Source organism: Curcuma longa, chromosome 21 (assembly GCF_044706935.1).
Source record: "Curcuma longa cultivar G26 ecotype Majalengka, Jawa Barat chromosome 21, ITB_CL_G26_1.1, whole genome shotgun sequence".
In the NCBI taxonomy this organism is placed as follows: Eukaryota; Viridiplantae; Streptophyta; class Magnoliopsida; order Zingiberales; family Zingiberaceae; genus Curcuma; species Curcuma longa.
This window is the reverse complement of record NC_133881.1, coordinates 859,753-876,795: the sequence shown is the minus strand read 5'-3', so window position 1 is coordinate 876,795 and position 17,043 is coordinate 859,753. Positions and strand designations below refer to the sequence as shown.

The following is a 17,043-nucleotide window of genomic DNA, read 5'->3' as shown; positions in this document are numbered from 1 at the left end:
ATACGATTATAATTACGAAATAAAACAAGCTAAGCCGCTCGCAAGTAGGACTAAATATTCAATTAAAATCAAATCAAATCAAATTAAACAAAGTCAAATCGAATTTTTTTGAACTAACCAAATCGACATTAATTAATTCAATAAAAATCAAATTAATTAAAATAACTAAAATTTTTAAATATTATAGAAGATTTATCGATTAATTAGGAGTTAATAAGGGCATCTTCAATGGAGGATATTTATCCGGGTGATTTGAAAAAATATCTCTGTAGATAAATATCTCCTATTATGGGAGGATATTTCAATGATGATTAGAAATCACTGGGCACAAATTTGTGCCCGATGATTTCTAATTTTTTTAATAATAAAAAATTATTAATATTTTATTTAAAAATTATAAGTAATTTTATTTAAATATAAATTAATAAATTGATATTTGACTCATAAATATTTTATTGATGAAATATTTAATTATGAAATTTAGAAGTGAGAGATTTGATAAGTGAAACTCATAAATATTTGATTTGTGAGATATTTTATTGTGGAAGTTAGAATATTTGAGAGATGAGATATTTAGTTGATGATGTGAATGCGATGAACCATAAATATTTGATGAAAATATCTCCTACTATTGTGGATGCCCTAAGTTCACTTACTTAGAAATTTATCGATTATTTTTTTTAATTTTAATTAATTCAATTTAACTATATAAGAAATTTTAAAATTAAAATCAAACCGAATTAATCAATTTTTTTAAAAAAATAAAATTTCGAAACAACTAAATTGAATTTTTAAATTTGATCTATTTATTCGATTTAATCGAATTTTTGCTCACCCCTACTCGCAAGCTATTCAAGTTTGGATTTGGAAAAAAATTCATTCGATTAAATTAACGAACTAAACTTGAACTTTTTCGAATTCGAAAGTATTATTGAACCAAACTCGAACTTAATAGTATTTAATTCGTAAACTTATGAACATATTTATTTAGAAACTTGCGAACGTATTCATTAAGACGCTCACAGATATGTTTGTTAAAAAATTTATTTATATATTACATGAATCATAAATATTATATATTGAATCAAACTCGAATTAAACTCGTTTAACTTTTAAACGAATTATTTTCGAATTGAACTAGAGTCGTTCACGAACTATTTAATTTTATTATGAACCAAACTCGAGTTTAAAAATTGAAGTTCGAATTGAACTTAGCCGAGCTCGAGCGTCAGGAAAAACCAATCGATTTTGATTTTCCCTAATTATAATCAATACAAACACCATAAACAATCCCAAAGGATTCATTCTCCCTCTCAAATCCACTTTCTCCTCTCCCTCTCTATCCTCCCCAGAATCCCTCGCTTCTTCCTGTACACAACATTGCTTCCATCTCTTCTTTTCCTTTTCCTTTCTCCCAAAAGTAAACAGACATTAAATTTTACGCCCTGCCTAATTGATGTGATGTTCTACTGTTCTTATTCTGCCAGGTGCCATCGTTCTACTATCTCAAACAAATAATCTCTGCACTTATTTTTTATTTGTAATATTTTATTGGCTAAACTAGAGTCAACATCTAATTATTTATTCAATTAGTGCAATACAAGCAACAATGACAACTACCACAAGAATGCAGTAGAATATTAACTATGAGAATATTATTAGGCCTAGAAGTTAACTTTGATGGTCACATTATTGTCCACTTAGCAGATAAAGTGAATCATAATCACGATCATATGCTAAAGGACAAAAGTGCTACACTGACTAACCTAATGTCAGATACTAAAAGTGAATCATTAAGGGACGAGTGAGAAACGGAAATAGATGAGACGAGTTATCGAATAGCTCGAACCTGATATTGTAAGAGCATCCCTTCATTGGCCTTGTAAGAGCTGATCTTTTGATGGAAATGGATGCTAAGCAAGAAATATAAGTTAGAGCTTCAGTCGAATATTATTGATCATAGGATAAGGCAACAATCTCTACTAGATTTTTCCTACTTTAGGATTAAGACAAAAAGGTGAAGAAATTCAAAGAAAAAGTTAATACATAATAGAGGGTATTTAAAGGGGACATAGAGATGAGGATCTTTTTCACTTTACCATACAAAAGAAAAGCAAATTACTGTCTTACTACCAATGAAATGAAAGATTGGCCAACGTTCTAGTGCAACAAGAATTCTGATTTACCCTAACGATTTAAATGTTCAATCATCATATGACCATAATGGCTGCATCAAATCAATAGTTTTTTACCGATGTGAGTTTGTTTGCAGAATTCCTAAACTTAAATCCTGAATGACCAGGAAGTGAGGTATATAAAAATGCATTTGTTCGTATCATCCAGCAAAGTAAGAAAAGAAACAAATAAATGAAGAGCAGAGGAAAGTAGGAAAGAGGAGGTACCCCACTTGGCGTCTGGTAGAGCCATTGGTATCAACGCCATGCAGACCTGTCTTCACAACAATGTCCTTTATTGTGGTTCCCCCACCAGCATCAAGCTAGAGAGAATCTAGGAGAAAGAAAAAAAAGAATGGCTTTAAGTCTCAACAAGTTAAAGCATTCTTTTGTTCAATGACCCCCTTCAATCACTTGACCCTTCTACTCACCATCCCAGCTTATGGCATAGGGAAAAGGTTTCACTTAGTTTAGTGATGCAGCGAGAACTTTGAGGAAGTAAAAAATGAGACTACATTGGGAGAACAGTTTGTGATGATACGTGAGCAAGCATTATTACAAATGAGAAAATTTAGGAACTAATCGTTCAAGAAGAGGAATATAAGTTAGCTATGCAGATGAATTTTAAAGATCCAATCCTAAACTCGAGGGCAATGTCTGAATGTCTGAGACATCCACCTATCTAACCAAAGTTAGTTAATATTGATTGAAAAATTTTCACATTATAAGTCAAAATGTCTGAGACATCCACCTATCTAACCAAAGTTCATGTTAATAACTAACTAGTCCATATTAATTAAAATAACACACTTGTAAGCACGTGTTCTCTGCGCGCAGATAAAGGGACAAATAAAAAAAAAAACAAAAGGACATGCACACAAACGCACATGGCACACTTGATTATCCATCATTGTAAGGAATCTTAAGATTCACTGCTATCAAAACATATGGTAAATTGCACATATACCTCCACAATTAGGAGATATATCCTGACTAGCTTCAAGATCCCTTGAACATGCCTAGTCAACAAAGAACAAGGTGTAGACAATATTTTACAATCATCTAATGCGTAGTCAACTTGACATGGAGCGATGCAATTTAACTCCACTGTTCTAGTAAGGAGAGTCCATGAGATTTTCTCCTTTCTTTTTCTATGCCCGGTTTACAACCAAGTCTTAAATCCTCAAATATTCCTAGTGCTAACTTAGATAAAATTGTCAATGCACTGTTATCAAAAGGTGCAACTTGAACCTATAGACACTCCAAAGTAAATTTCCCCCTAAAATAATATGAATAATTGAATACTAACTAACATGATAGAAGTTTTAATTTATTCACCGGCATAAGGAATAGCTAAAAGGTTAATACCAGTCTGTAAACTTCTAGCTCTGTGAATTAAAAGTTCCACGGCAAGTATAATAATCAAGAGATTCTAGCAGGAACCGAAGTGCACCTGGACACTCTGCAGGTCATCATTAAACCCTGTTTTTTATCTCTCCAGCAGGCATCAAGCTTGTTGGACAATGATGTCATATGGACTGTCATTATCAGAGTTAATTTTCCTTTGTCCATACGACGAGATAGAGGTTCAAGCATCTTAGCCTGGATCCACATGAAAATATTGATATACGAAATAAATAGCAGAAAAGAAAAGGCTCTCGTACCTAGAGTGGACCGCATCAACAGCAAAGAAAAACATAGATGTCTCTGCAACAATCAAGCTCCCAGTATTTGCTGATCCCACAATTTTCTTTACCGTTCATGTTACAAAAAACGTCTGAGGGAAATCTTCTGCCTAGCGAAGAAAATAGATGCAATTGACTGCCAAGGAAAACATAAGGAAAGAAATATAAGGATGTCTCAACATAAAGAGGAGGAGCAAGATTAAAAAAAAACATTCAGCAAAACCCTGAAAGAGTAGTTAAACAATAAACAGATCCATAATTGCGCTAAGCAACTCAGGTATTTGAGTGCGAACCATATCTTACAGCAAATCCCAGTACAAGTTATAGTAATCAAAAGGCAGCCTACTGGACTAACTTGATTCTGCATAAACAATATGCGATCATAAGCAAATATTCATAGCATGAGGATTGTGTCCCATCTGCAAACAACTTGATGAGTAACATCAGTCTACTTTAACACAAAAAATTAAAAAGGTTGCAACATCCATTCCATGTTTCACACTTGCACCATAGTAGCAAGCTGACATATGTATCGCCTCAACAAGCTCTCTATTTTTTTAGCATCCCTAATACACATATGGGAGTATCCTCCATGGAACATGCTTGCAGTATTCTACCCAGATTTCTTTATACTTTTGTGAGCACCTGGCTTCATCTCGTCTCTCCCTCCAAATCAGTAGAATAAGGAGGTATGTAGGATAGAAGTAGGGAATAGCAGAACTGCAAGAAAAGCAATAAATCAAGCATTGCTATCTACTTCTAGTAACTGACAACTTAGATGGGGTTGAACAGGTATCATCACCTTACACCACACGGCAGGCTGAATGAAAGTGCAAGCAGTAGATCACCAAGGTAATTGCAGTGTCTTGCAATTCCCCTGAAAACGAGATGATTAAGAAACTTAGAGCAGAAATCTTGACAAAGTATTTTCAGCAGAAAAGTAAGCTGTAGGATCTAGCACTAGTGTTCCCATAGAAGTAAGTTGGAGTCAAGAAGGATATACTATCCAAAGTAACATCTAATCAGAAATATTTTGGATTAAGTAAGCCACTAATTCCATTCAGCTATCGTAAAAAAACAAAGGAAAGAAAAGCCACTTGTAATATGAACATTGAAGTTCAGCATATAAAATATCCTGGAAGTGTGAGACAAGTGGATCCTTGCAACAAACAAACATTTTTGGTTTCAGAATGCATGAGAACTGTAATTAAATAGTTAGTATACTTATGCATTCTATATCTCCTGGATCTCAGTAAAAGGCCTGCAATTCATGAACATGAATGGAAGTCATAGTTAAATCTAGCAAAGTTAAAATACAAGTGCAAGCTTCTAGTTATATAATATTACACCAGTAAAAGGCCTCGCAATTTCATAAACAGAAGTTATTGTTAATGTGTTACTGCAAGGCTGAACTACAAGTGCAAACTTTTGCATATATAACATCACACTAGTAAAAAGCATCACAATTTCATAAATATGAAAGTTATAGTAACCTATCATTGCAAATCTTAACTAGAAGTGCAAATTTTTTAGATATATAACATCACAGAGTAAAAAACCACACAACATAGGCATCACTGGAACTTATAGTTAATCTGTTGCTGCGAAGCTGATCTACAAGCAAAAACTTTTGCATATGTAATATTACACCAGTAAAAAGCCTCATAATTTCATAAATATGGAAGTTATAGTAACCTGTTATTGCAACGATTAACTAAAAGCGCAAACTTTTTGGATATATAACATTGCACCAGTAAAAATTCATAATTTCATAAACATTGATGCAAGTTATAGTCAATATGCTACTGTGAAGCTTAACTACAAGTGCAAACTTTTAGATATATAACATTCCACCAGTAAAATCCTCACAATTTCATAAAGTCAAAGGAATTTATAGTCAATCTGCAACTGCAAAGCTAAACAACAAACACAAAGCTGTAGATATATAACATACACCAGAAAAAAGGAAATGACAATATTTATCTGAGTGAAGATCCATTCTAAATTACATGAGAAGCAAATTTAAGGACTCGTCGGCAGCTATGCGATCAAGTTTCTGATTTTAACTGGTTGCAGATAATTAAACAGAATTAATTGAAACAAATTCAAAACAATGAAGTTGAACAAATTTACCAGTAACCCGAAGCAAGTAGTTTTCCTCCAACCACTTTTGGAGGTTTACCCCATATGGGAGCTTTAGGATCCTTCTTAAATACATGCTTTTGCTTGTTAGCTCCTCTGAATATCATGTAACTGCATGATACCTCAGAATAATCAATACAAACTTGAGCAACGTTAGTTTCACCATCTCCTATGATATGATTTACTATAAACCTTTTCTCCCAAAAGGAAAAAATTGTAACTTTACCCAATCAGGAAAACCAAGCAATTGGCAACAATGGCAGCTTTTGTCAGCTCAACTTTGTTTTTCAGAAGCCACCAGCCCTGACAAGATTGACCAAGTTGGAGACTCTAATCTAATAATTTGCGCCAAATAAGACTGAGTTTACAACTTAAAGAAAGGCATCAGTAATTGATATATGTTAAGCTAGATACCAGTGAAACTATTGTATCAGGAAAAAACAGCAGCAAAATTTGTATATAAATGGTTAAATCAGATTGGTCAAATATCATCATCTTGTTAAAAAAAACAACTGGATAATCATCTGATAATAATATATGATTAAACTCTCTTTTCCTTTTTCTGGATCCTTCATCTATGTGCCACCCAATAGGTATGATTGCAAGACCAACTCTGAATTAGGAGAAAGCAAAGAATTGACTGAAAATGGTTAAATTTTAACCAAGATTCTACAGGTAGAGTCTGATACACTTGGCCCATACTTAGCTTATTCCAGACTAGTTTTCATTTCCCACAAACAATTCAACTGTATTTCACAATGTTGAGATTGGAAATGTACACAAACTTGTGATAATTCTTGCCATTTCAGGGAAATTCAACCAATCACAATTTATTCAGAACCTTCACCAAACACTCCAATCTGAAAAAAAAGCTAAAATCAGATTTCATCTCCATTCCAAAAAGATGACAACTATTTCCGATTGGAATTGAACTTTGGAGAAGAGTTAAATGCCTTTGCCTTAACTCATTCAGATTCTCATTTAGAGTCCAACTAATCACTATCTAACTTGTGACAGATATGTAATTAAACACCTTCTGTAGTGTCTATCATGAAATAGAATCCCTTGAAAAATATTTCCTATTTGAAGTGAACTTTTCAGAAGAGTTAAATGTCTTTGCCTTACTTCATTCAGACTCAATATCAAACTAGTACATCTAACTCATGATACAGCTAATTGAAACCCATCTGTAGCATCTATTGTGAAACAAAATTTCCTGAAACTTCTATTGAATCGGAAGATACTCTCATCAAAAGGAAGATGAGGCTGACAGTCAAGATGTCAACTTACTCTGAGTGCCAATCATAATAGACATCAAATCATAAAAAAATGTCAAATACATACACAAAATGGGTGCATTAAGATTTTTGTTTATTTCTAAACTTACACATGAAGGATAAAACAGGGTAAGAACTAGGATACGTCGTGACATTCTCTACCTTAATTTTCTCTTACCCTGAAATTCTCTCACTATAACAATTTCAGATTTACGCTTCCAGCATTGAGCAAAAACAAACTTGCCAAACTTTGCCATCTAGCCAGATACAAAATAAGATTTACATGAGCGCCCCACTCATATATAAGATTGTTTTAATGAAACCATTTGTATTTGTTTAAGTTGGAGTTTCACATTGTGAAGATATGAAGATTTATTATTAACCAACAGAAATTAACAGTGTTAAAGGAAAAGAGATAATTCAACATTTAAAAAGGATCTTATTAAAAATATCAGCATACTCAGACAAGAAAGCTAAATATGAATCCCAAAAAGATTGGTACTTTTGGGTGTCCTGCAAATCTAATAAAATTATCAATTCATCAGGGCATGTACTGAGCATGGACAACATGCCAAATCATTACACCTTAACAGTTTCCATTCTCAAAGTGATAAACATAGTTCTGGCATTGTGAAACTGAGTTGTAACATGCCTGGATACTGAAAGTGAAGGGAATAAAGACTAAATCTCCGAATACCAGCATGAAGCCCAACCTTTCGGCTATAATATCCCATCTATAAAGTAAAAGTACGACCAAAAATGAGAAATTAACATAATGATCAAGATTCACACAGAAATAATAACAAGTCAGGATAGAACAGAAAACATTCATGATAGGATCTCAAAAAGTAACACTGCCAATATGGGGGCATTCCCATTCTTTACATGTATATGAAAATAACTACAGCCAAAATGTGATTAAAAAAAAATCAACCGGTACATGCGTGTTCTGTTTTATACCTCCAGAATCCTCCTAAATACAGAAATTGAATTAATTTATTATATCTGTTATAATTATCCTTTGAAGCATCACAATTTATAAAGAGACACCAAATAATCATGGGTTGATAATCACGACACATAAGATATTCAATTATCTATAGTTATATTATCAATAGGATTAAAGTTAATATATTTATAGACCTAAACATGATATGAAATTAGGCATAAAACTAAACTAGATTATCCCTAATATTTTTTTGACATTGCCCCTCAGGTTAGAATATGGTTCCTTACACAAAACCATAAATTGAGTAACAGAAAGATGTCAATAATTTATTTTTTAGGAACTATCTGAGGAGTGGATGGGGATCAAATTTCTACGGGAACTGTTGAAGAGAGATAAGGGATCAGAACTGTGGAATTAGTCTTCAGTGGATGCAATGGAAACAGAAGGTGGGGAAAACTGGGGATAAACAAAGGAGAGATGATTGTCTGCCAGGATTGTGGTAAGCAGAACAAGGGAAAAGGGAGAAGCAAGTGGGTTGAGGCAACAGTAGTGACACAGGTTGGGAAGGAGGATATAACTGGAAAGGATATAATGGGCAACTGAGCGGGCTGTCATACCAAGTTAGAACGTGGATACCTTATTCATTATCAAATAGGATCCAAATTCATCTATATACAGACCGAACATGACTAATTCTATGTAAAATTAGGCATAAGACAAGGTATGTCTTACACTAGACTATCTCTAATAGATTTTCTAATGTCTATAAACGTATGGATGATAGGGATGCTCTGAAGAAGTTTTTTTGACATTTAGAAAATTGAAGTCCTTGGCAGTTAATCATTGGAGTATGCACTATGCACCATATGTGTGCAAGTAAACAGGCTCTAAGCTTTAATGATAGTGAACCTGAAAGCTCCAAATAATAAGTGTAGGACAGATTAGATACTTACGTGGAGGTCATGAACTCTTCATAGAAGAAGTAATCGAGAACATATAACTATAAGAAGGGGAAATATATGAATTAGCAAAAACAGATAATGCAAACACCAACAGCATCAAAATTTGATGGTATGTACCGTGCAAAATAGCTGATAAAGAATAACTGAAACATTTGCAGTGCCAGCTTCATAGCTCTTTGCTAATAGAGAGAGATTGATTAACAACCAACCCATCATTCCAGCTCGAACAAAGAAGAACCTACAAAGAGACACAAGATTTAATTGTTAAGGAAATAGTCATGAGACTTGGTGGTTTTACATTTTAAAGTACATTAGCCATTCTTTTGCAATATGCTAGCTTGATATATGTGTGGTAATAAGAAAAAAGGAAAACACTTATGATTACAGACCAAGAAAATCTGGAGAGTAACATTTAAATCTAACAAATCAAAATGCGAGAGCGGAAATGTGCAAAGAAATTAAAGCCAAAGATGAGAACCTAAAGGAACATACTTCTTATTTTCTTAAGCTATGTACCTTTTAGGCAAATCCCACCTTCACCTCTTTACTCAAATATATGCAAACGGCAACACTCTAGTTCAAGTCCTAATCAAGTAACATACTTTATTCAAGTTATCAAGGAACTTTAATCACAAGATGAGTTCAAAAAAGGCCAGAGATCACTTTGTTTTCTTGTGGGAACAAAAGACATATTTAATATGTTTCAAGATGTTGTAGTCAGAACCAAGGATACAAAAGCAAGACATTTTTTGCCAGCTTTAACTAGTAAAAGATTATAGATTTCCTTGGTGACATGGCACAAACAATTGATGTAGTTGACCCCAGAGCTGGATGGTACATCACAGTTGAGCATCACTAAACTTAAGAAGAGTTCAAGTCCCTCAGGAAATACTGTTAATTGCCGACACAAAAAGGCTTAGTCTCTCTTTTTATTTATTAAGGCATAATATCTTCCATCGTCATCAATAAGCTGTGATAGTCCCAGCTATCTGGGGTCAATTACATCAATGTTATCCTCCATTGAACTTTAGGCAATGCTATATGAAGAAGATTCATAATAAAGTGGCTCATAAGGATTGGTATACATCATGCCAACAAATAGGAAAAACTTGTAAAATAAAGAACAAAGAAATTTACTTGAGATCAATTCCGAAAAAATGAGGATTAAGTTGCACCCCAAACCACCTGATTAAAAACCATAAATAACAGGCATCAACAAGTATTCTGCAGAGGGAAGTTGGATAAATATATCATTGTGAAAGCAATGTAGGTTTTTCATCTCTTAGAAAAACATTGACATATAAGTGGAGATAGCAAGTTAATCTAGAAAAGAGCCACACATTAAGAAAGTTCAGCATAAGGAAAATAGCAAAGGAACAAGATAGCATGAAATCTTACCCCATCATTGAGATCTGAAGCTATAATTTTAGCACATTGGGTGCTCAACTAGTGAAATTCCAAAGGAGAAGTATAAGCACCAGAAGAGAACAAGCACTTAATTATTTAGGTTGGGATACATGGATCTTCTCCATTACACTTCATGCAAAGTTGAATCACTAGTAATACTAAAATCAATTAAATTATTTTTTAATGCATTATCTAGAGTCTCCTTTGGCCTCTCGCTACCCCATGCACATCCATCTCTAATTGATTCAACTCATCCAACTAAAGAAACCATTGAGCACCTTTGAACATGCTCTTAGAACTATGCCTAATTTCTTTATATAGTAGTATTTTTATTCTATCTTTGTTGGTAAGCCCACAAGTCTAGCATTCTTGTCTCCGAGCACAAGATGATCACATGAGGCTTCTAAATTGTTAGCAAGAGAAATAATTTTTTTATTTTGCAGGTCACTATTCACCCCTCTTCTCTAGTGATCTGAAATACTTCCGCTGCACAAACATCATGCACCACCAAGGAAGGAATCTTGGTGGTGGAATGAGAAAATACAAGAAAAAGTGAAGAAAAAATGAACAACCTATAAGAACTTATACATTTGTAAGAATGAGAAAAACTTAAAAATATATACAATAGCCAAGAAAAAGACTAAGAAAGTAATGAATAAAACTAAGATGAAACTTTTGAATAGTTATATCGAAAATTGGATATAAAAGAAAAGGAAAGAGACATTTATAGAATAATTAAAATGAGAGAGAGAAAGACAAGATCTTATCCAAATAAGATGTTTTAAAGATAAATACAACAAGGTACTAGTAAATGATGGAGAAATAAAAGAGCGGTGAAAGAGTTATTTTCATCAACTTTTTAATGAATGTTTAGGTGAACTTAAGTAATTTAAGTAGGTCAAATAAGTATAGAAATTTTAATTTTTATCGTAAAATTCAAACTTCAGAAATAAAACAAGCTTTAAATAGGATGTAAAATGAAAAAGTTGTCGGACCAGATGATATTCCGACAGAGGTATAGAAATGTCTAGGGAAACAAGATATTGAATGACTTACAAAATTATTTAACAAGACATTAAAAATGAAAAAAAAAATATCTGATCAACGGAAGGTAAGTACTCTAGTTTCCTTATATAAGAATAAGGGAAACGTACAAAATTGTACAAACTATAGGGGTATTAAACTAATGAATCATACTATGAAACTTTAAGAAAGAGTAATAGAAAAAATATTAAGGAAGAAGATCACGATGATCGAAAATCAATTAGAGTTCATGCCTGAAAAATCGATAATAGAAGTTATACATCTTTTCAAGCAACTAATTAAAAAATATTGAGAGCAAAAACAAGATCTACACATGATATTCATCGACTTAGAAAAAACTTATGAGAGTCCCAAGAGAAATTATATGGAGAATTCTAAAAAAGAGAGGTGTTAACGTAGTATATATTGAACTAATTAAGGATATGTATGAAAATGTAACGACCAAAGTGAGACTTCACGCGATGAATTAACTGATGTATTTCTAATAAAGATAAGGTTACATCAAGGATCAACTCTAAGTTCCTATCTTTTTACACTAATCATAGACAAACTCACTGGACACATTCAAGACACAGTACCATGGTGCATGTTATTTGTAGATGATATTATTTTAGTAGATGAGACATGTGAAAAAGTAAATGCTAAACTAGAATCTTAGTAGGAAACACTAAAAGTGAAAGATTTTACATTTAGTAGAGTAAAAATAGAATATATAACATTTAAGTTTAGTAATATTAGACGTAATGAAACAATTATTAAAATAAAAGATGACAAGTTGCCTAGAACTAAAAGCTTTAAGTCTTTAGGATCATTTTTGAAAATGATAGAGGGATTGAGAGAGATGTCTTACATAGAATACAATTAGAACGATTGAAATGGAGGAGAGTGTCGGGTGTTTTATGTGATCGTAAAGTACCACTAAAACTTAAAAGGAAAGTTCTACAAAACGACGGTTAGATCTGCTATGCTATATGACGTTAAATGTTGGACTATAACACGAGCATATGAACAGAAGATGAAAGTTATAGAGATGAAGATGTTAAGGTGGATGTGTGAACATACGAGGATGAACAGCAAAAGAAATGAGAGTATTAGAGAGAAAGTTGGAGTTACATCTATTGAGGAAAAACTCCAAGAAACACGTTTAAGATGATACAAACATGTACTTAGACGATCAATAAATGCTTCAGTTAGGCGATGTGAAACTATAACAAATACGCATATCAAACGAGGAAGAGGAAGACAAAAAAAGACTTGGTTAGCAACAATAAAATAAGATAAAATTTATTTAAGTATAAATGATGATATAGTAGGGGATAGAGTCCAATGATATCAAAGGATGTATATAGCCAACCCCACCTAGTGGAATAAGACTTGGATGTTGTTATTGTATTTACATCTTGTGAATCAGTACAATATTATCTACCAATAACATATATTAAGGAGATTTAACTTGAAAATAATTGATGATTCATCTAATACTAAAAGATACTTAGAGTTGATCTAATGTTAATTAAAAGAAAATCAGTTATCACACCCCCACTAGTTTTAAAACTTGTGATTAAAGGTTTATATCAAGGGTACTATTATGTAAAAACTTTGCAAGTAACACAAGCAATATTCACAGGAGGTGACAAAGATGATTTGTGTTTGATATACTATATCAAAATTCACTCTCAGTTCAGATGTCTATCAAAACCATCATCAACAAGATAGTATTTTGAATCCAATAACAACTAAATTTATCTTAAGAGGGAAAACATCTCACCACAATTTTCCATTAATTAATTTTCGATGGCGATATTGAAAGAGAATATAGGCACAGCTTTATGTGCATATGGACATAGAAAAAACATGGTAGTATTTTAAAAGGTTATGGAATATGTTCAAATTATTAGTCATGGTTCTTGCACAAGCTTGTTACTTCCCTTTAAAGCAAAATTAGTCAAATTTAACAAAAAAAAAACTAGCTTTTTATCCCTCCAAGTAGCAGGTATGAGTAAATTACAAAGATTACATAAGATGAACAGTGACTACACAATACCAGTCGTGAACAAAATCTCCCGTAGCATGTGGTCTCAAAGAAGAACTCTGATTCATTGACTTGAGACCAGTGGTATACAGAATCAAGGAAACCTGGAACAAAGCCAATAAATATACATCTTAAGCAGGAACATGAATAATCAATAATCAGATTTCAATTATTCATAGTCCTATAGGGTATTTGAATAAAGATGGATGCAAAATCAGGGGCGTCATTTGCTTCTGGTTTCAATGAATGGATGTGTTTCCCGCATAAAGTGAGCTAGAAAATTAGATTCCTTGCTCCCATAATTTATATCATAATTGAGAAAGAATGAAATTAAGTGGTCAAACAAAATGTGTTACATAGGCTCCTGTTATGAGATTATGAGGGACTCAGTATCTAAGATACAAAATCAACTTAACCATCCTTACAGCAAAGTACCACTCCTAGCTGAATAAAGAAATCACATTATGTGGGAAAACTTACTTCGTCAATAGGCATCACTGTTTGCATGATTAGTCAAGTAATGGTCCAAAGAACAAGTGTTGTTTAAAAAAAACTCAATTTAATATTATCCACCTGTGCAATCACAGAAGACCTATCTCATTTTTTTTCTCTTTAATGTTCTGTCTCCCACTCCCCGGCCAATACCTTCACTGCCACTGCTGCCTCAAATGGCGAGCTGCAACCACTGGTAAGTGGTCATGTCATATGGCCCAACTACTTGGAATTTGCTACGTGGACCTTATTACACCACCAAGCATTATATAGTGTTGTACTTGTATGTTAGTCGTCTAGATCTCTTTAATTAAGTTCAGAATCCTTTTTCTCTCTTTACTCCTCAAACCTAACAGAAGATAGTACAGTAATAAAACTAATTGAAACCAAAAGTATCACATTCAGGAACCACCACACTCACTAAGCTCCCATGATGATCAAGTAATGTACAGGAACTCGAAATGCTCAGAATATAGACAGGAAATCACACCCATACCTTGTCAAGAATTTTTCAGAAATAGATGACTAAATAATCATCATAGTGCAAATGTACTGACAAAAATTAGAACAGGTTTTTTCCTTACTGAAAGCACACTTACAATCAGGCTGAAGATAAAAGTTGTGGATAGCAACTCAAATCCTTTGTCAGCTATGACCTACAAATAATTTCAAAATTAAACAATATCTTAATTATTCATTCATCAGAATTACTAAGATACTGCAACAATATAAAATTGCTAGATACGATAGTTGATATAATTTTATGCAAAAGACAAGTTCCCCTGTCGACAGTTAATTGCAAGAACATACCGTAGAGGGCATCCACTTCATATAAACACCAGTCTGTAAAAGTATCAGTAAAAGCAAAAGTGATACCAGCCCTGAAAAGGATGCAGAAAATGAAAAGGAGAAGAAAACAAGAATTATTGTCATGATTTGATTTCCATGAGATGGTAGATCTCAAACAAATAGTTGTTTAATTTTTAGCTCAACGAGTAGTACGGTCCACAAAGACTGGCATACGTTGGTTGGTCCAGAAACCATTCCAGCCATTTGGACCGCCAATGGGTAGCGATGTGCAGATCTTACTAATGCTTTCCTATTGATCAGCTAAACAATAAATATCCTCTGTATTTAGATTGGAAACAAATAAGCAACAAGACATTATTCATGAACACTTGGTGGGCATACCAAAAATAAGCATAAATTGAATGGATTTATTCTTCTACCAAAACCTGAGTTTTAAATACGAGAATGGCCTAAAAGAAGAGAACACGAGAAAGTACGCCAAAATAATGGAACCCAGACGAAGGGTTCGAGGGTAGGCGTACCATTGCATCGGTAGTGGAGACGAGATCCATCAGAGAGAACGGCGCCAGGAACGATCTTGCCCGGAAGTACGGATCCGGCGACGGCCAAGTACCCGAAATAGCAGAAGAGGAGAACGACCTGAAGATCAAAAAAATATCCACTAAATTTCACGAACTTGTGCGGAGAGAGTGACAGAGCGACGAGGACAGGAGATGGCACTTACGGAGCTCCAGGAAGGGATCAGAGCCGATAGAATACCTTCCACTTCCATGGCGCACTGTCGCTGCTTCTGCGCTATTACTCTCGATGATCTGGAGTCGGAAGATCGGAGAAAGGAAGGGTTCGTTCGTCGACTACTGCCCTCGACTCGAGGTCTCACTCTGGCACTCGGGTAGCAGAATGCGCGCTCCAGTTTTATATCACAGATCGGGGGCCTTCGTGTGATTTCCGATGGAGGCTTCTCCGAACCGTCCGATCACAACTTTTTAATCTTGACCGTTGGAAATAAAAGGATTATCGACAGTAGAGACCAATCGTTACTTAATCTGACGGCTAAGAATGGGTACGTCCTATGGAGGCCTCTTTCATAGAATTTTTATTCCCAGTTTTATGCGGTTCAGTCGCTCATGTGCCAACGGGTGGGGTCAGGTATCGCCTAAATTAGTAATTACCAATAAATTATAATATATATATATATATATGATTTAATTTTAACTATAATTATCCTTTTATCATTTTAATGGCTAGGTAACCATCCCTAATTTAGTTTTTTTAATAATTTAAATTAATCCCGATAAATGATTTATTCATTTACTGAATAAACTCAAATATAATTTATACATATTTAAAAATCAATCTTTAAATTATTATTGAACATGTGAAAAATGATACCATCTTTTTTATAAACATTTGAAATTTTATTAATAAAATCAAGAGAGAAAAACATATTCTAAACAAAGAGAGCGTTTCCTCATTCTAGACAAATATTCTACAAATATGAAAACCAGTGCAAGAGATATCAACAGCAGTGCATGGCCGTTGGTGAAGCGATTTATTTGATGAAGTTTAATCCTGAAAATGATTTGGCCTCATAAAATATTTTTATCAATCATCAAAATAAATCAAAAACGCTTATGACCCATCAATCCAAAGTTCTTAAATCAACATCCATTACCATGGTGTCACGAAGAACATCCGAATTGTAACTCAAGGACTCGCATTCGATCCCCAACTATGACGTGTTTGCAAGAATTTTCCTTCAAATGGAAAACGCAATCAAAGGATGTTAGGCATCTAGGTTGACCACTGTATGCGCTTCCTGATTTACCCTAACGACCGATGGAAAACTTTCGTGGGACCAAACCAATCACTCCCAGAGATTGAGTCAATACGACTAACCAGGATTATCATTTTTTTTTAATCAATGTCCATTAAAAAATATCTATTAATTTATAAAATTGAAACTCGATCTTTAAATAGAAACTAAAAAGTTATCTTACCCGTAAACATCAGGTGAAAAAAAAAACTTCTTTAAAAAAAATTGAAATCCATCATCCTAACAGTCCCAC

At 33.5% G+C, this 17,043-nt stretch overlaps 1 protein-coding gene across 1 annotated transcript; it reads right to left on the bottom strand.

Moving 5' to 3' along the window:
• Nucleotides 1-4,109: 4,109 nt before the first annotated feature.
• Nucleotides 4,110-15,848, bottom strand: LOC141814836 (delta(14)-sterol reductase). The gene is made up of 13 exons (XM_074702785.1): nucleotides 15,699-15,848; nucleotides 15,496-15,613; nucleotides 14,975-15,045; nucleotides 14,764-14,820; nucleotides 13,685-13,776; nucleotides 10,327-10,374; nucleotides 9,307-9,427; nucleotides 9,181-9,227; nucleotides 7,931-8,012; nucleotides 6,228-6,304; nucleotides 5,993-6,112; nucleotides 4,662-4,736; nucleotides 4,110-4,579 (listed from the first exon to the last, which is right to left on the bottom strand). The coding sequence occupies exons 1-13, from the start codon at nucleotides 15,744-15,746 to the stop codon at nucleotides 4,426-4,428; spliced, it is 1,110 nt and encodes a 369-aa protein (XP_074558886.1). The 5' UTR covers nucleotides 15,747-15,848; the 3' UTR covers nucleotides 4,110-4,425.
• Nucleotides 15,849-17,043: the final 1,195 nt, after the last annotated feature.

Bases quoted from the DNA above. Each gene is read 5' to 3' on its own strand.
- LOC141814836 (XM_074702785.1), bottom strand. From the start codon at position 15,746: ATGGAAGTGGAAGGTATTCTATCGGCTCTGATCCCTTCCTGGAGCTCC. The intron at 14,821-14,974 runs GTATGTTCTTGC...AATTATTTGTAG, and splicing joins TGAAGTGGATGCCCTCTACG to GTCATAGCTGACAAAGGATT. The intron at 8,013-9,180 runs GTAAGTATCTAA...TTTACTTTATAG, and splicing joins GAAGAGTTCATGACCTCCAC to ATGGGATATTATAGCCGAAA.